At 60.9% G+C, this 24,847-nt stretch overlaps 2 protein-coding genes across 6 annotated transcripts in view; one reads left to right on the top strand and one right to left on the bottom strand.

The window, feature by feature from the left end:
- Positions 1 to 16,244, bottom strand: part of ESPN (espin) — a 31,463-nt gene extending 15,219 nt beyond the window's left edge. For 3 of the 5 annotated variants that reach the window (XM_012791537.2, XM_012791538.2, XM_012791539.2), the window contains exons 1-5: positions 15,789 to 16,244; positions 12,688 to 12,881; positions 2,734 to 2,920; positions 2,430 to 2,612; positions 2,192 to 2,323 (exon numbers count right to left, since the gene is read on the bottom strand). In XM_012791537.2, the coding sequence (XP_012646991.1) occupies positions 2,192 to 2,323; positions 2,430 to 2,612; positions 2,734 to 2,920; positions 12,688 to 12,881; positions 15,789 to 16,082 (990 nt within the window). In that variant the 5' untranslated portion in view covers positions 16,083 to 16,244. The remainder of the gene's footprint in view (positions 1 to 2,191; positions 2,324 to 2,429; positions 2,613 to 2,733; positions 2,921 to 12,687; positions 12,882 to 15,788) is intronic. The other 2 variants (XM_075993466.1, XM_075993467.1) reach the window with 1 other exon arrangement.
- Positions 16,245 to 20,823: 4,579 nt separating this feature from the next.
- Positions 20,824 to 22,594, top strand: HES2 (hes family bHLH transcription factor 2). The gene is made up of 4 exons (XM_012791398.2): positions 20,824 to 20,959; positions 21,046 to 21,141; positions 21,417 to 21,516; positions 21,603 to 22,594. The coding sequence occupies exons 1-4, from the start codon at positions 20,915 to 20,917 to the stop codon at positions 21,863 to 21,865; spliced, it is 504 nt and encodes a 167-aa protein (XP_012646852.1). The 5' UTR covers positions 20,824 to 20,914; the 3' UTR covers positions 21,866 to 22,594.
- Positions 22,595 to 24,847: the final 2,253 nt, after the last annotated feature.

The following is a 24,847-nucleotide window of genomic DNA, read 5'->3' as shown; positions in this document are numbered from 1 at the left end:
GCTGGGGTGGGGGCCCTGCTTACGTTGCCCATGCTGTCCTGCTGCCGGCAAGCCCGCTTGCTGCACTGCTTCCTGCCCAGGCCTGCTCCTTCCTGCCCTGTGCCCCCTCCCTGCCTAAGAAGTGTCACAGGCCCCCTGGGAGAGAGAGGCAGGCCTGGCACCAGGTAACGGCTCAGCAGCCACGCTCATTGGCCCTGTAATTAGGGGCTCTGCGGGAGTGTTTGCCTTTTCTGGGCCAGCATCTTCTGTGGCTTGGATCTGTCACTGCTGCAGCTGGGCCCGCCTGGGTAGGGGGACCAGGTCTCCCACACCCCACCCAGTTCAGGGGGGCAGGCCCTGCTACCTACCCCATGAGTCAAGGCGGAGCCATAGGGGATGGCCTGGGGAACAGCCTGAAGGTGCTTTTTCTTGGCTGACAGTAGTGGGCACTGAGCGCATCCACCCCTGACCCCGTGGGTAGCAGTTAACAGAGGTTGGAACACAGGCTCTGCAGCCTGGGACAGTGGCTTCACCGTTCCCCTCTCCACCCACCAGCTATGTGACCTTGGGCAAGTTACCTCCCCTTTCTGTGCCTGAGTTTCCTTATCTGCAAATGGGGATAACAGTACTACGTGCCCCACTGGGTTGCAAAAAATATTTTAAAAATTAGTGAAGTGCCAAGGCATGGTCCCCAGTAAATGTCAACTATTTTTTATCAATTTACTGTGAAGATTAACTGAGATTATACCTGTAAGGCACTCAGCAGGGTACCTGCCAGAGACAGAATTCAATGCTTGGTGCTTGTTGTATGACTGCCATCAGCTGCAGCCAGGGAGGCTTCCAGGAGGGTTCTGGGTGATGGTGACACCCGCTCAAAAACACACACACAGCCCCACAGCAGAGTCACAGACTCTCAGCTGGAAGGAGCCCACCTTTGATACAGAAATGCCCTTCCCGTGTCCACTTCTGCTTGTATACCCCAGAGACAGGGTGCTTGCTACCTACTGGGCCACCCACTCTGTTTGGGAGGCCTTTCTTGGGGGAAGTTCATCCTTGGGTCCACTTGCAGTCTCTGCCCCCTGGGCCTTGCTGTGTTCTGCAGTCCCCAGAACCAGGGGCATCCCATGTGCTGGCAGACAGGGCAGTGCTCAGGGGAGGGGCCATCTGCCTTCTCTCCTCCAGGCCTAATTTCGCAGTCCCTCTCATGGCCAGGCTGTCCCCTGAAGCTGGTCAGTGTGCTTCTGAAGGCACCAGTGAGGCCCACCCTCTGTCCTCCCCACTGCCCCAAAGCAGGCATTGTACCAGATGGGGCCGAGCCCTGCACTTGGAGACGCCCACACCTGACCCCACCCACTTCATGCCCATCTAACCATAATAAAATAATTTTAAAATAACTTTTTTTTTTGAGACAGAGTCTCGCTTTGTTGCCCAGGCTAGAGTGAGTGCCGTGGCGTCAGCCTAGCTCACAGCAACCTCAAACTCCTGGGCTCAAGTGATCCTTCTGCCTCAGCCTCCCGGGTAGCTGGGACTACAGGCATGCACCACCATGCCCGGCTAATTTTTTATATATATATCAGTTGGCCAATTAATTTCTTTCTATTTATAGTAGAGACGGGGTCTCGCTCTTGCTCAGGCTGGTTTTGAACTCCTGACCTTGAGCAATCCGCCCGCCTCGGCCTCCCAAGAGCTAGGATTACAGGCGTGAGCCACAGCGCCCGGCCGATTTTAAAATAATTTTAAAACAAGTTTCCAGTGATGAAGTAGCTATGAAGTGGGCAAACATACAGTGCAGTGGACAGGAGAGATGGCCGGGCCATCCTGAGGAGAACCTGGCTCTACCACTTACTGGCTGTGTGACCTTGGTGTCTCAGAGCCTCAGTTTACCCATCTGTGGAATGGGACACCCTCCATCCATCAGAAGGTGACTGTTGAGCTAATGCACGTGGGTGGGTACATGTATCTGGCTGCTCCCAGTGGCACCAGCCCTCACTTTTAGAGTGACCCTGGCCTTCCCTCCTCCTTCTCTTGAACTTTTGGCCTCAGTGGGCAGTGGCTCTGGGCAGAGAGGTCGTGTGGGGTAGTGGGCAAGGACCCCGGGCAAGGGGCTTCGCGTCCCTGAACCTCAGCCTCCTCCTCGGTAAAAGAGGTGACAACACCTACGGCCGGGGGAGGGCGCGAGAAGAGAACGTGGAGGGGGCAGCGCGGGCCGTACCAGGTTCTCCACGGTGCGCAGGTAGCGGGTGCAGTGGCTGTGGCCGTTGAAGTCCGACAGGTCGGCGGCCGTGTACCCGTCGCGGTCGCGGACGTCCAGCTCCGCGCCGTTGACTACCAGGATCTGGCAGCACTGTGGGGGCACGCAGTGAGGACCGCGACGCGCGCGGGCAGGGCGGTGCCGAGAGCGTGGAGGCCACAGAGGGCGCCCGCGCGCGCCCCTCCCGGCCCTGCCTGACCTCCAGCTCCCCGTTCTCCGCGGCGTCGTGCAGCGGGGTCCCGCCCCACAGGTCTGCGGAGATCTCGCCGCCGTGCAGCAGGAGCCAGCTGAGCACTTTGGTGTGGCCGCGGCTCGCCGCGAAGTGCATAGCCGTGGCGCCGTCTTTGTCCTGCTCCGACAGGCTCACGTCGGTGCAGCTCACCTGGCGGGAGGGGGCGGGGAAAGAGGGGCGGGGCTGGGCGCCGGGCCCCTCCTGGCCCCACCCCCGTCCCGCGCCAGCCCCGCCCCCGCAGGGCCCCGCCCCGCCCGGGCCCCGAGCTCACCAGCCACACGATGACCGAGCTGTGGCCCATTTGCGCCGCGGCGTGCAGCGGGGTCATGCCGTCGTGGGCGCGCGCGTGCGGGTCCGCGCCGCACTCCTGCACCAGGTACTGCGTCACCTCCAGGTGCCCCTCTTGGCACGCCAGGTACAGGGGCGTGGCACCGTTCTTGGTTTGGGCATTCACTCCCCTGCGGAGAGGCGGCACAGCACCCACCGTGGGCTCTCCGCGCCCAAGCCCCGCTGGAGCCTCCTCACGCCCCTCGCCCCCTGGAGCTGGAAGAGTGGGTTGGACTGAACCTCCTGTCTGTGATGCACGCCCGAGCACTTCCCTGCCCTCAGGAGACAGTCCGCCTTTTCACCGAGGTCTGCAAGGACGAGGTGACCTGGCCTCTCCCTGCCTTCTCAGCCACGCTCAGTCGCCGTCACCGGGAGCCCCCAAACGTGCTTGTCTCACCTCTATGCTTCTGGCGGGGTCCTCCCTCCCTCCCTCTGCTCTTCCATCCACCTCCCTCTTTAAGACCCAGTAGGATTCCTCCTCCATGGGGCCTGCACTAATTCCCCCCCACCTGCCCGCCTCCGTGGGCCCAGGCCCTCTCCACAGAGGCCGGTCATGCTTGATGGACCATAAATGATTTGAGCCTTTGCCACCCCCAGAAGACTGGGTTCCCAGAGGGCAGGGTGGGAGGGTTGCCAGATGAAATACAGGATGTCCAGTTAAATCTGCATTTCAGATAAACAACAAATGTTTTAGTATATGCCAAATGTTGCATGGCACATACTTGTACTAAAACACTATGTGTTTATCTGAAGTTCAAAGCTAACTGGACATGCTGGGGTTTGCTGTTGGTGGTGTCCTCATCAATCTGGCAACCTGCGGTTGTCCACCATACACCAAGCACTTCCAGCGTGCCAGCTCTGGGCTATGGTGCCAGCAAGCAGGTTCTTCTTAAGTCCTATTGTCATTCCCATCTTGCAGAGGGCCAGCGGAGGCTCAAGCCCTGTCTTGCCAGAAGTCACACAGCTGGTAAGTGGCAGCTGAAGACACAGCTGTCTGTGTGAAGCAGGGCCTGGCCGGCAGTAGGATGCAGGGAGTGAAGAGATGGAGTGTGCCCCAAGGGCTTCTAGGACCTAGCTTTTGGCTGTCACTGCCCTTCCTCCTTGTTCCTCTAGCCCAGAGGGGACGCAGCTGGGGAACAGGGAGGCTGGCCTGGCGACCGTGGGGCCAGGTGTGGACAGCTCAGGGTGCAGTTGCCTCAGCCGGACACTAGGTGGAGCCACAACCTTCCCCAGACCCAGGAGAAGCTCCAGGTGTGTGTGTGTGGGGGGGCTGCTCTGATCAGCCCTCTGTGGCCCTGAAGCATGCAATTCCGGACTTCACATCCTCCCCCACCTATCCACCCACCATATCAATCACATGCTCCAGCCCCCGTCACGCACTCACTCACCAATGGCCACCTGTCTGCCCATCCACACGTGCACCAAGCCACCCCGACCATCTGCCATTTGACCACCCTGGACCTGGATGTGAAGCCTTTCTCCCCAACCCCATCTAGCCCTCCTCCCAGACCCCACCCCATGTGCCCTCCCCCCCTACACACACACACTGGGCCCCTCCCAGCTGATGTCTCCCTGTCCCTAAAACCCTGGTTCTCTGTCCACTTCCCTGATCCTTGAGCCCCCTGATCTCTCCTTCCTCCCTGCAACCCTGCCCCAGACACAGGGCTGCCATCTGCTGGGCTGATGCTCCGCCTGGCCCTTCCAGAGTGTGGGGGAGCAGGCCATGCTGGCTGTCCTTCTTCTCCCTGCCCTGTCTAGAGCAGCAGGGTCCCCGCTGACACAGCAGGAGGGAGGCCGAAGACCAGCCCCACACCTCTCCTTTGAAATATGCTGGCTGGCGGCCACCGGCCTCCACACCCCAGTGCCAGCGTCGCCCCCACACGCACTCACATGCTGGTGCGTCAGGAACAGGCTGTTTAATATTTCATGACCGACACTCAGCGGCCTGAATTATTCACCCCGTAACCAAGGCACAGCCAGTGCTGGGGTCCTGGAGATCGGAGGCTGCAGGGGGCCCACCAGGTTCTCCCTGCAGGGCCCCAAAGCAGTGTACCCAACCTGGGGGGCCAGACCTGCGGTCAGCTCTGCCCTCCCAGCACCCCCTGTTTGGCAGGGATCTAGGAGCCAAGGGTGCCCAGCCAGCCTGAGGATGTCTGAGCAGCAGGGGACAGTGGTGCCCACAGCCTCCTGCCAGAGCCCCTGGCCCCAGCAGGCACTCAATAAATGTCACCATTGTTACCAGCATTTCAGCCTCTGCACTCACAACCCCAGGACACAGGGCAGATACGCTGGTGGGCAGGGTGGGAGGGGGTCCGGCCTGGAGACAAGAAGAAAGATGGGCACCCTCACACTCACCGGGGAAAATCACGAAAATGTCGATGAACATAAGGAACAAGATAAAATTCCCATCACTGGAGAGATGAATTAATAGAAGTAGGAATAATAATAACTAATAATAGTGGATAGCAGCTGTCATTTATGGAATGATTACTCTGTCCCAAGCACTGTGGCTTGCACAATACATAATACACACATTATACACACATAATATACACATTCCCTCATCTAGTTCTTGTAATGACCTACAGGGCAGTTGTTAGCATTGTGCTCCTCATACAGATGGGGAAACTGAGGCAGAGAGGGCTGAGACCACTCCACGAGAGAGGCATGGTTTGATCCTAGGTCTATCTGACACAAAACCTGCTTCTGACTCCAGCTGTGCTGTACCCACGCCCCTCCTGCCGTTGGCTGCCTGTCCATCTGCCTCGCCCCTCCCACTGCACGCACGGGCCACTGCCTTTCCCTGAAGCCCTCACTGTTGGGGACTCAGGAGCAGGCTCCGCCAGCAAGCTGGAGCACGGGCAGGGAGCAGCCCCAGTTCTGATATAAGGAGGATGATGAGGTGAATCCCACGCCCCCAACCCGTGCACCAGTCTGACTCCTTGCCTCTGTGCATTCCCAAGCCCATCTATGAAGTGGGGATAGTGACCACCATGCTGGGCTGGTAGGGAGGACCTGAGCCATGCTTGCAGAGCCCTGAGCATGGACCTGGTGCCCGGCATGCCCCTGGGTGTGGGAGCCCTCATACTTTCAGGTCCCACTTTCTTGGGCCTGGGAGGACCAGCCACCGGGAGGTCCACTGCTGTCTGGGGATGTCCAGGCTCCCCAAGCATGGATCCAGCCAGGGATCATTTCTGCTGTGTGAGCACACTGCTAGAGGACAGAGGAGGGGTCTCAGGCGAGACCTCTGACCTCCAGACCCCTGCTCGCTCTAGCCCACCAAATTCCAGCCTGGACCATAGCAACAGCCACAGGAAAATGTTCCTAGACCAAGCTCCTCCTGCCCTTGCCCCAGCCTCTACACACCACCCTCACTCTGTAACTCACTGGGCGGGCGCCAGCAAGTTCTTTACCTTCCTGAGCCTCAGTTTCCTTATATGGCAAATGGGCATTACTGTTGTCCATTGGCCTCTCTGCGGCCTCTCATGAGTGAACGGAAGAGCAAGCTTTGGCCCGGTGAACGTGTCTTCCCAGGGACGGGAGGCCTGGGCTTCCCTGAACTGCTGCCCCATCCTGATCCGCTATCCCTCCTGCCCCCGCTGTGTCCAGGACATCACTTGCACATTCGTTCCAAGCCCAGCAGTTTCCTCCATCCTCATCTGACCTGACCACCCCCGGCAGGTACCCACGCCCTTCTCCTAGATGCCTGCTCCGGTGACGTCCTGGACACGTACACGTGACCTCCACCTCCAGCAGTGGCCAGGCCCTCTCAGCTTCCCTTGCTGGGCGCTTGGCCTCCACCCACCACCCAATGTCGATGTGCCCCAGGAGAAGGCCTCCTTCTCCTTTCTATGGGATTCTGTCCCTGTGAGGTCATCTACTTCCTGGGGTCCACAGCGAACTATTTCCCTAGGGCTGCTCATCTCTCCAGCCTGAGCCTGGACTCTCTGTCCAGCCCCCACGTCCGACCACTCTTCCATATGCACATGGAACAGGCCTCCCGAGTATTCCCTGCCAAAGCTGATCTCTTCATTTTCCTCCCTCGCTTCCCCCATCCCCGTCTCCGTAAAGGACAATAGACCACCCTCCTTGAGCCTTTGAAGACCCTTGACCCAACCCTCATTATGGGGCATAGGCTCCCCGGTGATGATCATGTAAATCATGATTTGTTTTCTCTCTTGGGAAAAAGATGATACAGACGAACTGTAACTATTAATCCAGTCACCTCTAATTACACAAAAGAAACATGAAATGTATGTAAGGGTTTGTGGGAAATCTCTGCCCAGGACTTGTGCCAGGTTAGTGTTAACGTTGCCACAAGGAACAAGGAGTGATCTGCCCACGGAATCAGACTCAGGTTGACGGACCATATTTCCAGCCGCCCTCCCCACTGCCAGTAATTTCTGCCCCAAGGGAGGTCAGAAAGGGGCAGATACCCCCGCAGATCAGATCTAGCTGTGGCTAGGACTGCTCTGGACAGAAAGGCCTGGAGCCTTCCACGGCTCTATGGCTCTTGGTGTTCTTGGTGTTCTCAACCATGCCTCCTGGCTTATGTTAAAACCAAGGCCCAAACCAGGCCTTTCCCTAGGGCCCAGGGAAGAAATGCGGCCCTGATTTAAGGAAGGTTCTAGAACAGTCAGCTTACACTCCAGTCCATCAGCAAACCTGTAATATTTCCAGAAGTCTACCCTCACCTGCAACTCTCCCAACCTTCCAGGCCTTCCTTCTGGTCCATGATTAAGCCACACTTGACCCTACTCAGGCATCTGCACCTGCCAGCCTGCCACCAATTCTGTCATAGCAGGGCTGCATGGCTGGCCCTGTTCTCATTAGGGTCTTAGTTCTCACTTCCTCAAAGAGCCCTGCCTTTCCTGACCCTTCAACTTAAAGAACACCCACATCTCTTCCTAGCAAACCGTGCTGTTTCACTATACAGCACTTGTCATGCCTGAATTACCTTGTTCTTTTGTGTCATTACTTCAATGGACACATGCTGCAAGGCTGCACCAGGCAGAGCCCCTGCCCTTTCAAAGCTCGCTCTGGGCCAGGCGTAGTGGCTCACGCCTGTAATCCTAGCACTCTGGGAGGCCAAGGTGGGTGGATCGCTCAAGGTCAGGAGTTTGAAACCAGCCTGAGCAAGAGTGAGACCCCATCTCTACCAAAAATAGAAAGAAATTAATTGGCCAAGTAAAAAAATATATATATATAGAAAAAATAGCTGGGCATGGTGGTGCATGCCTGTAGTCACAGCTACTTGCGAGGCTGAGGCAGAAGGATTGCTTGAGCCCAGGAGTTCGAGGTTGCTGTGAGCTAGGCTAATGCCATGGTACTCTAACCTGGGCGACAAAGTGAGACTCTGTCTCAAAAAATTTTTTTAAATTAAAAAAAAAATAGCTCGCTTTGCTGGGCTGCCAGGCAGCGAACCTGCACACACATGAATAGAAGAATGTGTATCTGAGTTGGGCACGCTATGTCCCCAGTGCTGACGGGCTGGGAGGTTTGTGGCATGAATAAATGTGTGCATGAGAAGGGACAGCAGGCTAAGAGTAGGTGATGCCTCCTGACACATGGCCTTGGCCTGGAAGGGCAGGTTAGGTCCATTTGCCAGATGGGCTCAGGGGACCCAGAAAGGGAGTGTGTCTGAAGTCACATGCACTGAGCTGTAGGCAGAGCCAGAGGAGACCGGGCGATTCCAGACTCCTCGTTCATTCAACAGATGTTTACTAGGAGTCAGGCCCTGGGTGTACTGAGCGGGGAAGACAAAGCCCCTGGCCTGACCAGTGGGGGAGACAGGCGAGAAGAAAGCAGAGAGGATGAGCACAGGATGCCAGGCCATGGTAAGGGCAACGGGGATGGGGCGGGCGGAGGATGAGTGTGGCGTGGGGGCACCTTAAACTGGAAACGGGCTGGGGCTGGCCTTGCTGAGAAGACGGGATCTGAGCAAAGATCTGAAGGAGGGGACGGGCCACCATGGGCTCTCTGGGAAGAGTTCCAGCAGCGGGAACGGCCTGTGCAAGGGCAGAGGGCACTGGCCTGCAGGAGGAGTGCAGAGGAGTGGAGTGAGCAGTGGGGGGAGGGGAGCGGCTGGAGGCGGGGTGGGACCGAGCCAGGAGGGAGAGCCCTGGACTAGGTAAGGAAGTGGCCGGTGGTGCTCCTGGACTGGCAAGTGGTCTGACTTGCATTTTCAAAGGCCATGGGCACAGCTGGATGAGTAAAGGCTGGGGTTCAGGCAGGGGGACCAGCGGGGGAAGGGTGCACTAGCCCTAGTTAGGTGAGAGCCGGGACCAGGAGCTGCTGGTAGAGACATAAGATGGTGGGGGTGGCCCCTCTCCCACTGAGAGGGGCTTCCCCCACCTCCACCAGGCCCCTCTTTTCTCAGAGCTGCCTTCTGGGTCAGGGGATAAGGACCCCTGCTGCCTTTCAAGCAGGATGCGCTGGCACAGGCTCCGCCCCCAGGCCCTGCTGCCCAGGCGACCTGACCAACACCAAGGGGAGACCTGGGGGTGGTAATTGAGACGGAATGAGCCCCTGCCTATGGCAGCAACAGGTGCCCAGCAGGCAGCCCCAGGCCCAGGCAGACCCTCAGCCTTCTAAAGGAGAGAGCTGAGCTGTGGGCACTGGGGCTCCCTAACGGATGAGCTGCTGGGGCTCCCCAAGAAGTCCCCTTTTGCCCCAGGTGGGGGCTGCCTGAACCCCTCCGACTAGGCTGGGCTGTAGGAGCAGCCAGGCTCCATGAGGCTTTGTGCTAAAGAAGGAAAAAGGAGAGGTCTCCGGTGAACCTGAAAGGCCATGAGAGATTAGGTCCGGACCAGGAGTATAAGACAGACCCAGAGAAAGGGTGCAGTTTGCCCAAGTCCACAAACCAGTAGTGACCACAGCTGGTCAATCAGCCTCTCTGAAACGCCATTTCTGTACCTGTCAGCTCTGCAAGGCAGGGGCATTCGGTTCACCAATATATCCCCAGCACTTAGAATAGTGCCTGGCACATAGCAGATGCTCAATAAACATCGGTTGAATGACTCAGTCTGTAAAATGGGCTGATTATAGAGCTATTGCCCGAGGTGGTTGTGCAGCTCAGATGAATCCGGTGGTGCCAGGCCCCTGGTGGGCTCTCAGCAAGTAGGAGCTGTTCTGGGTTGATCCTGACTCCTGGTCCAGGCGCTTTCCTATCTAAGTCCGCCCAGTCTGGTCAGGGGCTGAGGGAAGGAGGCAGCTACAGGGAGCTAGAATTGATAGAAATCTTTGGGCCAACTGGTTTTCCCACTTGGTAAGACTGGCAGGGGCCAGGAACCCAAGGGGAACCTCTGACTCTCCTGCCTGGACACTCAGACCTCAAGGTCCCTGATGTGCCTGGGCTCCCCCAGCCTCGCAGGCCCCCAGGGCAGCCAGAGCAGACACGGTGGGAGGCAGAGTGAGCAGGAGGTGGCTCCTGGGCACCAAGACCCTGATGGAGGGTGACCAGGGGCTTTGAAGGCTACCTGCTCCTCAGCCCGTCTCAGTCTGCCCTAGCCGGGCATCTGGACACCTGGTTCCCTCCACCAGCCAGCAGAGCTCCGCCCAGGAAGGCCAGCCCTCCCAACTGCAGCTTCCGCAGACCCCAACCTGGGTCGGCCCAGCCCAGCCCCTGCCAGCCCCCGTGCCTCCCAACCTTCTCCAGGGTGGCTCAGAAAGAGGGTCCCCACTAGGGAAGCAGCCCCTGAGGTCACTGTGGCAAGCCCTCTGCTTCTGGGAAGTTTTGGCCCAGTGAACCAGGATAGAGAAGAGGGGTGGGTGCAGGGTGTTCCTACAATCTCAAGCCCTTTCTGACACCCCAAGGTGTAGCCCTGGTGCCAGCTGGGCCCTCTCCTGAGGCTGTCCAGCCTTCTGGCTCCTCTGAAGCTTGTCACTTGCACGGCCCATGGCCGCCCACAGCCTCCCTGGGTGAGATCGAGTTTCCCCACCTGTAGGTATGGTAGGGAGCCCTTCCTCCCCGGCAGCTCACCTACCCCCAGGGAGAGCGCAGAGCCTTGTGAATAATTCACAAGATTCACAGCAGGCCAGGAGGCTGTGAGCATAGCCAGAGTCTCAGGAGATGGGCCACCTGGGTCCTCTGGTGGGCCCTGTGGCCGAGAGCAGCCCAGGGCTCTGGCCTGCCTGGCTCCCAGCCCCAGTGTCCAAAGCCTTGGGGAGCCGAAGTCTCCACCTCCAAGGAAGGAGGCTGAGTGGGCACCCCCACCCCCACCCCCAAGTACGGGCCACCCCTCCTGCTGGAGCCTGGCCTGGCAGCCACACAAAGGCGCTTCCTTATCAGCCAAGTCACAGGCCACCACAGGGAACGGAGCCCAAGGCCTATGTCTACCTCTCTGAGATTCATGGTGACCCCCGGGGTGCTGGTGGCTCATCAGTCCAGGCCATCTGGACACCAGGTCGGCACCAGGACCCAATCACGCCCTGCACCTGGCATAGTCTGGGAGGGGGTCAGTGTCCCCGGGCCCGGAGCCCATGAGGAGGTTCCATGGCACAGCCAGTCTTCCTAGGGCCTGGGATTCCAGCCCAAGGAGGGATCACAGCTCGTTAAGGCCCCAGCTTGTGGATGAGGAGGGCTCCGTCCGGGGCTGGCGTCCCCCTCAGCACTTACAGGGGGCTGGCTTAGGGCCTTCTAGTTGACACTGTTGGGTCAGCGTCATCAGCCTGCCGTCAGCCTGGCCTTCTGGGGCACCCTCCCCTCTCAGGACCTTTCTGTCCCGTCTAAGTGTCCTCTGCTAGAAGTGACGGGGTGGGGAGCAGAGGCATCAGCATCACTGCCATGGGGTTCCCACCTGGAGAGGCCACTTGGGTCAGGGACAAAGCCTCCCACAGGTGCTGACGGTGCCAGGTGAAGACCTATCTACACTCAAAGGTCTCTAGGGCCCTCCTACTCTAAGTCCCACTGGCTTTGACATAGCCCAAACTCCAGCTTGTCCAGAAGCAGAGAATTCACACCAAAGTGGCCAAGTGGCCCTGGCAGGGCTGGCCGAGTAGAGCACCCGGGGGAGACCTGCTGGGTCTTCTGCTGGCCCCAGTGAGCCCCTTCTTAGCAAGGATGGAACCAGGCTCTGCCTGCCTGTCCTGGGCTGAGAAGACAACTGGAGCCCGGCCTGGCAGGTCTTAGGGGCATCCTACATCCACGCCAGCATGCCTGGGCCCAAGAAGCTACAGCTGCAGCTACCTTGCCACATGGCCATGTGGGCAGACTGGCCTCCAGCCTGCTCCCTGGTGGCCGGTGGCCCTGCAGGTGCTCTCAGGAATGGGCCAGCAGTGAAGACAGGCCAGACCCCACCCCCTCGTGGCTGCTCCCCTCCTGAGATTTATGTCCCAGGCTCCCACTCTGATTGACAAAGGTCACCCCGCTCAGGCCCCCGTGGCCACTAGCATCCCACTTTCCTCTGGGACCCTGCCTCCCCCAGGCGCATCTAAGACCTGGTTCCCTCTTTACCTGCCCGGTGACTGATGCGGCTGCTCTCTCACACTCCTGACTAGGGTCTAGGAGGTGCCATCCCCTCGCCCCTACCCCTACCCCATTTAGAATATTTTTGCAAATGAGCACAGGCCAGAGCTAGAGACAGCCACCTGCTGCAGGCTGCTGGGGAGCAAGCACCCAGAGGGGAGCAGGTGACCCCGACCCAGAGGATTCGGGGAGCGCCTGCGTGCAGGGCTCTGGGGCAAGTGGCTCTGGCCAGCCCTGAGGGGGTTGCCAGGAGTGGAGAAGTTTCAGCTTGGGTAGGAGCTGCCTCCCTGGCCTGGCCCTCTGGCCATCTCGATGGTCCCTGGAGGGATGCCCCCCTAGCCTCCCCCCACCCCCCGCATGTGGGAGAGGCCCCAAGCACCCCCAGAGCCCTGGCCCGTCCCCGCCAGGCCCGCTTAGGAGGGGTGTTCTTACTCAGGGTAGTGTCCGGCGAGAAGCCTCAGGGAGGGGAAGTCTCCTTTGGCGGCAGCATAGTGGACAGGTAGGGCACCCATGTCTGTGGCCACGGTGGGGTCCCCACCGCCATGACGCAGCAGCCAGTTCACCACCTCAGGGTGGCCGAAGCGGGCAGCCAGATGCAGGACTGTGGCACCAGAATTGTCTTTGTCCTGTGGGAGGAGAGCCAGTTAAAGTCTGCAAGCAGGACCTGCCCCTGCCTCTGGCTCAGACCCCTCCCAGGGCCACCTCCTCCCTGCCCCCACCTCGCCCCGGGGCAGTTCTGTCCTCTCTGCCCTCCCCTAAGGGGGTGGCCAGGCCTCGCTCAGCAATGTGTTTTGCAGTCAAGCTGATCCTGGAGTTTGGATCCTGCGTCTGTCCTCGGGCAGCTAATTGGCCCGCTTTGAACAAGAGTCCATAAGGAGCAGCACCGTGCTGGGCTTGCAGAGGCCTGCAGGCCACGGCCTCGAAGCGCAGCGCACAGTAGGCACCCATGTCGTCATGGCAGGAGCCTGGCTCCAGGCCCAGGGGCTCAGGGAACCTGAATGAGCGAGGGAGAGTCGCTGGGCTGAGCAGGGCCAGGAGGTGCTACACCAGGCCAGCATCGGGATTGTGGGGGCCCCTGTGTAGGACCCTTTCCGCCTCCCTCTCTACCTTTCCCAGGTATCATGTGGGAACAGAGGCCTCCACCTTGGTGCCCCTCCAACAACCCAACCTTAGTGTAGAAAACTGTCCCGTCCGCAGGAACAGCCTGTGTTCTTGCCCCTGCGGAGGAGGAAGTTTCTGGGTACTGGCGGGCAGGGCCGGGGCGGCCAGCCAGTGGTGGTGGGTGTGGGCGAATGGCAGCCCCCGGGAGCGGTGTGGGCAAGACCTCTCCAGCATCCAGAGTAGGTGGGGCCAGAGGTCTGGGCCCAGAACTGCTGAACGTGCCATCTGGGCACACCAGGCTGTGTGTCTGTGGGGAGGGGCTGGTGGGGCTGCTCCTGGGACCTGCGTGGGGAGGAGAATCACCGAGAAGCCAGATGTCTGGACCCAGAGGCTGGTGCAATGGGCAGAGTAGATGCCGGTTCTAGAACAGAACAACCTCTCGCCAAGCATGTGGGACGATGAAGAGGTGGTCAGGGAGCGGGGCAGGGACGAGGGGCAGGGTTGGGGCTGCAGGATGAGGGACCTGGGAAGCAAAGCCTCTCTGCCCCTCCTCGCCCAGAGAGAGCACTGTGGGGACAGGGGTGGCTGAGGCAGCAGAAACTGGCGAGAGACCCTGGGCTTGAGGAAGGCGAGTCCCGGTGGGAAGAGAGCCTCCGCAGCTCCCATGAGAAGTGCAAGGACAGGAGGGCACCGAGGGACCCAGGGACGCTGCTGGGGAGGGAGGGGCAGGCAGACTGGCAGCTGGCTAAGGCAGGAAGGAGGATGGAGCAGAGAGTAAACCGCCCACAGGAGGCCGAGGGATGCTGAGGGCCTCGTGTGTGCTGGAAGGCCCAGGGACTGGTTCAGTCCACACCCTGAGCCCAGGGGATGGCCTGGCTAGAGGTGACCAGAGGAGGACCATGGTGAAGTGTGTCCCAAGCCCCAGCTCTTGAGAAAGGCCTCCTTTCCCACCAGCCTTGGGGACTGTGGGTCTGAGAAGCCAGGGGGTCCGGATGGCTCTGGGCCTCTAGGTGGCAGAGGCAGTAAGGGGAGGCCACAGGCTAGGGAGGCTACAGCCTGATCCTGAGACACCAGCAGCTGTGTAGCCCTGAGGAGCCTCACGTGCTGCAGACCGCACCCTAAAGCTGCTTATCTTTCTGGGCAGGGCAGGCCCAGGGATCCAGGTCATCCCCCCCCACTTCCGCCCCCAGCACCCAAGCCTGCTGGGGCAGGAGGACAGGAGACTTGATAAGCTGAGCCCAAGGCCACCTGCTTCCTATAGCTCCTCTGCAGTGGCAAGGGAGGTTTCCGGCCAAGGCTGGACACTGGGATCGGGGAGGAGTGGGAGGCTTCCGGCCAAGGCTGGACACTGGGATCGGGGAGGAGTGGGAGGCTTCTGGCCAGGCTTAGACACCAGATCAAGGAGGCATGCCACCTCCCAAAAGAGTGGGCATGGGCCACGTGGCCCGGAACCCCTGATAACAGAGCCCACTGAGCGATAAGGTGGGCCATCTCCCAGGAAGGGTGGGAAGGAGCCTGCCCTCTGAGGGCAGAGGGGGCTGGGGCTGGCCATCTTCCAGGCACCCAAGCCAGCTTAGAGCTGCTCTTATCTCCTCCCCTTCCAGCTCCAATGAACCCCGTGGTCTTTCCAAGCGGAAAATCAGCTCTGGTTCCTCCTCTGTTGGCTGCCCCCACACCCGAATATCTTCCAAATCCCCAACCTCAGCCTACGAGACCCCAGAGCCTGGCCCTGGTGGCCACCCTGAACATGCTTCCTCCTAGCTGTTCCTCCCACAGCACAAGAATGTGCATGCCTTGGGGCTTTGCACTTCTTGTTCCTCCTGCTTGGAACTCTCTGATTGTCATCTGGGCACCTTCCCACCAGCCTGGACTCCTCTCAGAGTGACCAGGTGGGGTCCGAGGACAGGAAGACTCAGAGGGACTTAGAGCTGGGAGCTGTGAAGGTGCTGATGTCCCAGGGCCAGCTTAGGTCCTGGAGAGAGCCCCACTTGCCATGGGCCACCACCCCTCCCCCACTCTGGCCTAGGGACACTTGTAGCTCAGCCTGGGTAGGCTGTGGGATTTTGCCCAGCCTCCCTCCAGACCTGATCCTGCAGGACATGGACCTCTAATTCCCACTGCCCAGGCCCTTCCCGCCCTGCCCACTCTCCAGGACTCTGTGGATCAGAGCTCGGCCTCTCCCAGTCAATGCCAGCGGAGCTGGAGCACAGCTCCCTCCTGGCCCCCCACCACCCAGGAGCTTTTCCGGGGAGAAGCAAGGGCCATGCCAAGACATCTGCCCAGGTACTCTCAATCCAGGGAGCCCACCCCACCCAAAGCCGTCTGGAAGGAACTCCGTGCAGGGCTCCGCTGGGCCAGGAGACACCCAACCCCACCCACCCTCTGGGCCACCGAGGAGGATGCCTCAGGGCGCCTGGCCATCGCGGACTCACCTGCACTCTGCAGCCGCCCTGCAAGAGCAGCCACTGCAGGCAGGCGAGGTGGCCAGTGGCGGCGGCGTCGTGGGCCGGCGTGGCACCGTTGCGCGCGCGGGCCGTTGCGGGCAGGGCCGCCTCCTCCACCAGGAAGCGCAGACAGTGCAGCTTGCCGGCGCGGGCTGCGTGGTGCACCGGCAGCGCGTCCAGTGGGTCGCGCAGCGAGGGCCCCAGTAGGCCGGCAGCGTGAAGGGACCTCAGCACGTCCAGCTCGCCCTGCCGCGCCGCCTGCAGCGCCTGCTCTAGGGCCATGGTGCCGCCCGCGGCGCCGCGACCCCGCGCTCAGCGTGTTCCCCGGGACGCCACGCGCATGTCGTCGGGGGCCAGAGAAGCCCGCGGCGCGGCGGTCGGGGGAGGCAGAGCAGCTGCCGGCCCAGCCTCTGCTCCGCGCTGCCCTGCGCTCCGCCGCGGTCTGGGGCGGGCACCCACCGGCACCGGCTTAAGCCTGGGGCCCGCCCCTGCCCCGCCCCCTCGGGCGAGTCCACCGCCTGTCCCCGCCTTGCCGCGGGGACACTCGGGCGACAGGGGCAGGTGTGCTCAGGAGCTTCTCTCCTAATTTGCCTCACGTAAAAACTGAGACTCCAGAGTGCGACAAAACTGGGTTAGAATTCAAGAGCCGTCCAGGCACAAGTTCACTCACCTGAGTGTCCCCTCTATGCTGTTACAGGCGCTGGGGACACAAGCCAGCAAACAGTTGCCGCCGTTCCAGAGGGTGACAGGTGTCATCAGAACAGGAAAATGGGGTGCTAGGGCACGATTTATCGGGGATGGAGGGCGGTCAGGGAAGGCCTAATAGAGGCGACCGGGGCTGCGTTTCGAGCGGCGAGAGAGGAGTTCCAGGAACATCAAGGCCCTGAGGAGCTCTGGGTCCAAGGCGGGGAGAGTGCGAAGGGTGCCAGGCCCTCAGCCCTGCAGGTCCCTGCAGACCCCAGCACGGCCCTCTGAGCCTAGGGGAGGGACGGAGGGAAGGCGGGAAGGAGGAGAGGACAGGAACTCCTGGCGCGCTCAGAACTGTGGGCCTGGGTGCCAGGGAGTCCGACCCAGACTCCAGCGCCGCTGCCTGGTGGGGGGAGTCGACCACTGGCTTGAGGGTCTGAGGCTGCCAAGCGGGTAGGAGAGACAGCAGGGGTGCGAGGAGGGGGCCTGTAGGGAGACGCCCAGAGCCAACATCCAGAGAGAGGTCGTCACGACCAGGCAAGGCCGCAGGAAAGCGCCCCAGGGCGCCGGGGCGAGCGCACGTGGCCAAACCACCCTGCGGGCGCAGCCCAGACCAGTCGTGGGAGCCGGAGGCGACGAGGCGGGCTGGACCTGAGAAGAACTCCCAGAGCTGGGGGCTGCGTAGCGGCGGAAGCGCATCGGCATAAAGCGCGCATCGGCATAAAGCGCGACCTTGAAGCAGCCTGTGTCCTTCCTTTCCCACGGCCCCGCCCCACTGGAGCCGCCCCCGGCCCGCCCGGCGCTGAATGTTTCGCTGAATGCGGTCCTGGCCCGGGCCCCGCACAGCCCGCGCGGGAAGCGCTGTAGAATGGAGCCGGTTCCAGGAACCCGGAGCCCCGGCGCTGGGCTCCGGGGCGGCCTCGGATGCCGTTCCCGGGGCTGCCACCTGATGGCGCCCTGCCTGGCCTGGGCCTCCGGCGCTCGCAGGGGCCGGGTAACCCGAGCCGCCGTGTCCTGCGTGGCCGGGTGGGATTCCAACGACCTCCAAGCCGGCCAGATCGGCCTTGCTCTCGGCAGGACCTGCGGCCGCTGGGATGTGGGACCCACTGCGCCGCGGTTTGCATAAGGGGAGGGAGGAGTCTGTTTCTGGTAGCCTCATGTGGCCAGAGCAATGCTTGCTGCTCGCTGGAGCTGCCCTCCTCCTGCCTACTCAGAGGCGGATGCACCCCGAGGCCGGCAAGTGGCAGGGGTACCGCCTGGAGGAGGAGCTAAAATGGATCGTCTTGGGCTCCCCTGCCCTGTACCTCCTCCGTTACTAAAAACTCCCCGCTGTTCATGTCCCCCATCCCCAAGGTGGCTCCATTGGCCCTGAGCACACTCATCTATCACATGGGTGTGTCATTTTGGGGGGTAGGGCCAGGTGATGCACAGCTGCTCTCCCAGTGGGCAAGGCAGGTGCCCCTGAGCCCCTGCCACTGCCGCCAGGGGCATCTCCATGAAAGCCAGGTGTGAACACCCACCCTGCTGACCAGCCTCTGAAAGTCATGTCCTTTCAGAACATGACTCAAACTCAGGCTTCAGGCCAGGTCCTTCCTGCCAGGCCTTTGTGTCCTCTGTGGGCTCACCCACGTCCACCAGGCCCACTGGGTCCTTCCTGGCAGCCCTGGAGAGCCAGGCCAGCAGCAACGTGTTTATGGAACCTACCACTTAGCAGACACGTGCCAAGCTTCACCTGGGTATTTAATCCCCACAAGGATGCTATGAGAGAGATACAACTATTACTCCCGTTTTACAGCTGGGGAAGCTGAGGCATGGGGAGTGTTTGTTTGTTTGTTTTCCCTCCTGTGCTTTTTCCCCCTCTGCCCTTGAGGTTCCCTCTGCCCAGAATCCCCCTTCCAGTCTCCCACCTTCCAGATGTCAGCTTAGGGGTTCCCTCCCCAGGAGGCCTCCTTTCACCCCTCTGCTGGGTTCACCCCAGCCCACCCCACACTTCTGCCCCACCCAAGGGCCAATGCACTTCCCAAGGCTGGGACTGGGGGTGGAGTGTGTCCCCACTGTACCCTTGGTGGCCCCAGCTACCCAAAAGCCTACACCTAACACTCACCCACCCAGCTATCTTACCTAAATTCCCCTGATTCTTGACAATTTCTTTTTCCAAGTAACCAGCAAAACCCCAGAATCTTCAGTTGGGGGCCACTGTGGGTTACTTGGTTAAAGCCCTTTACAGCAATGGGAGAGCAGAGGAAGAGACTTTTAAAATTGAGGGTAAGTGGCATGGAAAAGGGAGTTTGCTTTTCTGCCATTCAGTCTTCCCATGGTAGTCCACAGGCCTGGAGGGGGGTGTTCTAGGAGGAACCTCCTCCTCCAGCCCCTTCCCTGCAGGAGCTAGTGTCAGAGTCTCTCCCCAAGGATGCAGATGGTGCAGGGTGAGCTTGCAGGCACAGAACTGAGTGAGCCAGTCTATGTGGCCTGAGGGGTGGGGGAGGATCCACAAAGTCCTTTTATTGAGCTCTTAAGAACAATTAAGGCCAGGCAGGATGGCTCAGGCCTGTAATGCTAGCACTCTGGGAGGCTGAGGCTGGAGGATTGCTTGAGGTCAGGTGTTCAAAACTAGCCTGAGCAAGATGGAGACCCCCGTTTCTACCATAAATAGAAAGAAATTAATTGGCCAACTAATATATATAGAAAAAATTAGCCGGGCATGGTGGCGCATGCCTGTAGTCCCAGCTACTCAGGAGGCTAAGGCAGCAGGATTGCTTGAGCCCAGGAGTTTGAAGTTGCTGAGTTAGGCTGATGCCATGGCACTCACTCCAGCCTGGGCAACAAATCAAGACTCTGTCTCAAAAAAAAAAAAAAAAAAAGAACAATTAACATGGAGGAGGCTGGTCCATAGGCACGCTGGATTCAACCATGGGAGTGGGGCAGGGGCTTGGGTACCCCCAAGCTCTGCTGGGCCAAATGTGTTGAATGATTTATTCTCATTTATTAGGACTGCTATGAGTGTTAATGGAGGTGAGGGCCAAAAAGCACTTGGCCTGGAGCTTGGCACACAGCAAGTGCTCAATATAAGATCGGTAGTCTTTCAAATGCACAGTCAGGTATGGGTGGCCCGAGCGCCCCTGGCCCAGGCAGCTTCTGGCTCCCTTGCTGGTAGGTGGCTGGTGTTCCCTGGGCTTGCTGGGGGAGTACTGCAGGAGGGTGACTTGGAGCTGGTGGGGGCAGGGAGGCACGAAGGTGGGGTTTGGGCGTCGGGTGGTGGGGCTGGGGGTGTCCATCCAGCACCCTGGACAGAGCCTGCCTTGGCTCCGCCTCACCGGGCCTCCTCCTGGCCTGGCTCTGCGGGTCCCGCCAGTCCCCCGTCCCATGGTCTGCCCGGCAGATCGCGGTGTGGTCTGCGGGAGTGGCCGTTGCCCCGCCAGCCGGTCAGGGGAGGGGAGCCCGGAGCAGATGGGCGGGGGACGCCAGCCAGTTTGCAGCAGCAACGGCCACGCGGCACGGAGGCGGCACCGAGGCGGCCCCGGCGGGCCGCTGGGGAGCTCGCACCCGGGACCGCCCGCCCGCCCGCCACGTGATCTGACTGTCCTGCGCGAGAGGACCCGGAGCCCAGAGCCAGCTCAAATGAAAATGAGCTCTGAAGGCTTTCTCGGGTTGCCACAGCTTCTCTGGGGCTCAGTTTCCCCATCCACAACCGAGCGTGGGGCAACCAGGTGATCCCTAACTTGACGAGACGCCGCAGGGTTCCCTGGAGTCCTTACAGCCAGGGCTCGGCCACTTCCCGAGCAGTGAAGGGTGGAGCAGGTCGCGACCTCTCTCCTGGCCTGGGTTCGCGCTCCAGCTCAGCCCCTCAGGCGACAGAGCAGCGGGTGGTGCGAGTCCCTCCCCCTATTAAGCCTCGTGGGAGCTCCCAGGGGCGCAGGCCTTGGCAGTCCTGCTGGGTCCCCTGCCTGGGCCGAGGGCGGCGCTGCGAGGAGGCGCTGAGCCCGAACGCGGAGACTGAACGAAGGGCGGCGTTGGAGAAGAGGGACCGCAGTCTGTGTCAGGCAAGGCCGGGCCCCGCCCGCTCCTCCCGCCGTCGGGGTCAGGCAGCGGTATGGTCCCGGTGGCGCCCTCACCACCCCCCGTAGGTGCTCTGGGAGCGCTCGGGCCGCCACCCCGCCACAGATGGGACGCGAAGGTCTGCAGCGGGATTCCCTGGGGCGCCGCCGTCGCCCCTGCCGGCTACACCCTGCGCAGGAACAAAGGCGGGAGGTGGGACCGGCGGGCCGTCCGGCTCCGCCGGGCGGGGCGGGTGACGCCGCTCATTTAAAGCCCGACTTCGGGCGCGGCGCGCACTCGTCTGACACCGGCTCCGGCCGCCCAGCGACCTTCCTCCCGGCCTCGGACGCCCACTGCGCAGGCCCGCAGGTGCCGCCGCGCTCCCACCCAGCATGGGGCTGCCTCGCCGGGCTGGGGACGCTGCGGAGCTGCGCAAGGTAGGAGCGGGGACTAGGGGATGAGGCGGGCAGGGCAGGCCAGGACCGCGCGGCCTAACACTGCCTGTGCACCCGGCGTCCCGCAGACCCTGAAGCCGCTTCTGGAGAAGCGCCGACGTGCGCGCATCAACGAGAGCCTCAGCCAGCTCAAGGGGCTCATCCTGCCGCTGCTGGGCAGGGAGGTGAGTGCCTGGGCGCTGGATCCCAGCTTGGCGACCCAGGCGGGGTGTGGAGGGTCCCGGGCGGCCGGCGGGGCGGCGGGCAGCGTGCTCTGAAGAAGCCGTGGGGCGCGCGCTGTGGCGGGAGCGGGGCCCGGGGCGGGGGTGGAGGATCCGCCCCACCGCAGGCAACGGCTCGCGGGGCACCCAGCTCCCCGCCAGCGCAGTGCTTAGGGCAGCCTGCCAGAGACCTGTCTTGTTTGTCGGCCTCTGTCCCTGTCCCTCGTGGCTGGGCGCAGAACTCCCGCTACTCGAAGCTGGAGAAGGCGGACATCCTGGAAATGACCGTGCGCTTCCTGCAGGAGCTCCCTGCGTCTTCCCGCCCCGCGGCAGCGCCCAGTAAGTGAGCCCGCCCCGCCCTGCCCGCGCCCGGCATCCCGCACTCCGCACCCCGCCCCGCGCCTCACTCCTCTCTTCGCCCGCAGCGCCCTCCGACAGCTACCGCGACGGCTACAGCGCCTGCGTGGCGAGCCTGGCCTGCGTGCTGCCCGCCTGCCGCGTCCTGGAGCCCGCCGTGACTGTGCGCCTGCTGGAGCACCTGCGACGGAGAGCGGCGGGCACCACCCCCGACTGCCGGCGCGCAGGGGACTCCGGGGGCCCGCCCTCGCCCGCCCGGCCGCCCACGCCCCCACCCGCGTCCTCACCGCCTGCGCCTCTCTGCGGCCCGGGTCTCTGGCGGCCGTGGTAGCCCCCTGGCCGGTCGACGGACCCTGCTGACTGCGAGGGACCTGGAGCGCTGGGCAGGCTGAAGCTCTTGGTGGGGGCTGTCATTCCCACCACGAGGGACCAGCCCAGGACCCACAGCCTCCCGGATGTTTGTGACTAGGGTGGCAGACCGGCGGCTTCAGGGGCTCAGCTCCAGGAAATAGGGAAGCGGCCCCGCCTCACCCCCAAAGGGGATGTCTGGCCAGAGGAGAAGGGGCAAGTGTCTGCAGGAGGAGAAGCAGCCCCTGCACGCTGGTGGAGATGGTATGGAACTGCGCCAACCATAGCCGCCTGGGCACCCACACACCTGCCCCAGCGCTGGCACCAGACCAAAGCCTGAACCAGAAGCTCACCTGGGCCAGCTGCAGCCATCTGCTCCAACTGGTCACTGCCTTCCCAGCCCTGCTTGGGCCTACCTCCTGTCCGGCTTGGCTTGGGAACCGCTGGGCACAAAGCAGCAACTGCGGGAGGGGCTTTGTTCACTCCCAAGGCTCTGCAGAGCACGGGAAAAGGGACATGCGGGCTTGGGAGCCAACACCACCACTGGCGCAGGCTCTCCTGCCCAAGGTCTCCAATTACTGGAGCAGAGTACATCCTGGGGGCTGTGCTGCTGGGTGTGAGGGCTTCGTCAGGTGGTCTTGGGAAGGGCTCTGTTTCTAGGGTTTTTTTGTTTGTTTGTTTTGAGACAGAGTCTCACTCTGTTGCCCGGGCTAGAGTGCCCTGTCGTCAGCCTAGCTCACAGCAACCTCAAACTCCTGGGCTCCAGCAATCCTTCTGCCTCAGCCTCCCAAGTAGCTGGGACTACAGGCACGTGCCACCATGCCCAGCTAATTTTTTTTCTATATATTTTTAGTTGGCCAATTAATTTCTTTCTATTTATAGTAGAGACAAGGTCTCGCTCTTGTTCAGGATGGTTTTGAACTCATGACCTTGAGTGATCCGCCCGCCTCAGCCTCCAAGAGTGCTAGGATTTTGTGAGCCACCATACCGGCCAGGATCTTTTTCTGTAAGCATTGACTTAACACCAGGCCGGGTGGTCTTGCAGTGTGAGGAAGAGGTGGAGCAAGAATGAGGCTCCCCTGTGGCCTCAAGGACTTTTGTGGCTTTTGAGTGTCTGACTCCAGCACAGAGACAGTGCCAAGGTGGGGTGAGCAGGGGCCATGCCACAGAACAGCAGGGATTCAGGAGTGGCAGCAGGTTAAGGAACAGGAAACACCTTTCCTCATTTTCTCTTGCTAACTACTCCCTGCTACTGCTCGGGACTGGTAACTGGAAAGAACTTGTTCTTAGGACTTTTCTTTCTTCTCCTCAGAAGCCCAGAGGGCCTGTGAGGACTCAGGGAGGGGGCTGCCGATCCCAGTGGGGGGGTGCCCAAGAGAAAGTGGGAGCACCTGTGACACCGGCACACTCCCATCATTTCACAGGGGTTTGCTGTGCATTTGCCAGAAGGATGGGCATGCTCCCCCCAGTTCCCAGACCGACCAGTGCTAGGGACCAGGGCTCTAGGGGTAAGAAGACAGAACTGATGGGGGGAGAGAATGATCACTAAATTAGACTGTGCCCATGATGACCTTGGCCCTGGTTGGGTGGCAAGGTGTGGGGGAAGCTCTGGGCATGATTGAAAATCCAATGTTAAGACAACAGGGTGAGGCCCCAGCAAGGCTGTGCTGTCTTCCCACCGCTTAGGGCCCAGTTGGCTAGACTGTAAGCTCCTGGAGGACGGGGCAGGGGCTGGTGTGTCTGTCTCTATGTCCCCAATGCACTGGGTGCTCAGTGAACATGGGGGACTAATGGGCAGGGGGTGTGATTCCACCACAGGGTACTTGCACCCTGGACAATCCAGCTCTTGCCTTAACTCCCACCCCAAAGGCCCTGGGATCACTTTTACGTGTTTACTCCTCAAAGACAAATGTTGGGGAGGGTGTGGAGTGGCAGAGGACAGTTTCCCCTTACTTTTGCCCATTCCTGGGAGGAGCGTCTGCTGGCACTGCCTTCCTGAGCTGCTGGGATTAAGTAGAGAGTGGGGGCAGGAACCCCGCAGCCCAAGCCCAACCCCTTCCTTCTGAGTTTGCATCTCAGTCCCCAGTTCAGTGACTTGCAATGACCTGGCTTCCATCAAGCTACAATGCAAGTGGTCTGGGAGGGGTCCCTGTGAATAGGCCAGTGACTCACAGGGTCAGGCGCTCTGGGGAACCTGAGTTGGAAGGCCAGCCGGGCCCTGGCAGGGAGCCGGGACATGCCCAGACGGGCGAGCTTCTGGGCCCCAGGCAAGAAGCCAGAGTTTCTAGGCAGGGACATGCAAGAGCTGCCTAGTTCTCCACTGGGGTGCTCCAAGCCAGGTTTGTGAAACAGGGACGCCAAAAACATCCTCCTCCACAAGGCACCCGCAGGCACCTCCTCCTGGCAGCTCCTCAGGTGTCCCCAGAGCCCTGTCTGATAGTCAAAGGTGAGCGCAGGGCAGTAGGCTTTCTCTGTGTGGGAGGAAGGCTGCTTCAATCACAGGGACATTTTATGACCCTTAACAAGTCCCACGCCTTGCCCAGTGGCCAGTTCCTGGGATGCCTGTTCTGAGATGGCTCCACGGCTGAATCTAACTGCCTGTCTGGTTAGCTGGAGAAAAGGCCCCCAGGTCTCTCCCATAAAATTGGTGGGTGAGGCCAGGTGCAGTGACTCACCCCTGTAATCCTAGCACTCTGGGAGGCTGAAGCAGGAGGATCGCCTGAGCCCAGGAGTTTGAGGTTGAGTTATGATGACGCCATGGCACTTTAGCTGGGGTGACAGAGCGAGACTCTGTCTCAAAATAAGAAAAAAAAGTGGGTGAAATGATTCAATGGCTCAAGGACAACTGGAGCACTAAGCTGTCTGAGAACCCATCTTTGAGGCCACTCAGCCTTGGGACAGGCCCCTACCTGTTCCTCTGGCACCAGGAAATTAGGAGAGGTCAAATCTTGTTTCCATGAGAGTA

Source organism: Microcebus murinus, chromosome 2 (genome assembly GCF_040939455.1).
Source record: "Microcebus murinus isolate Inina chromosome 2, M.murinus_Inina_mat1.0, whole genome shotgun sequence".
In the NCBI taxonomy this organism is placed as follows: Eukaryota; Metazoa; Chordata; class Mammalia; order Primates; family Cheirogaleidae; genus Microcebus; species Microcebus murinus.
This window is presented reverse-complemented; position numbering and strand designations above follow the sequence as displayed.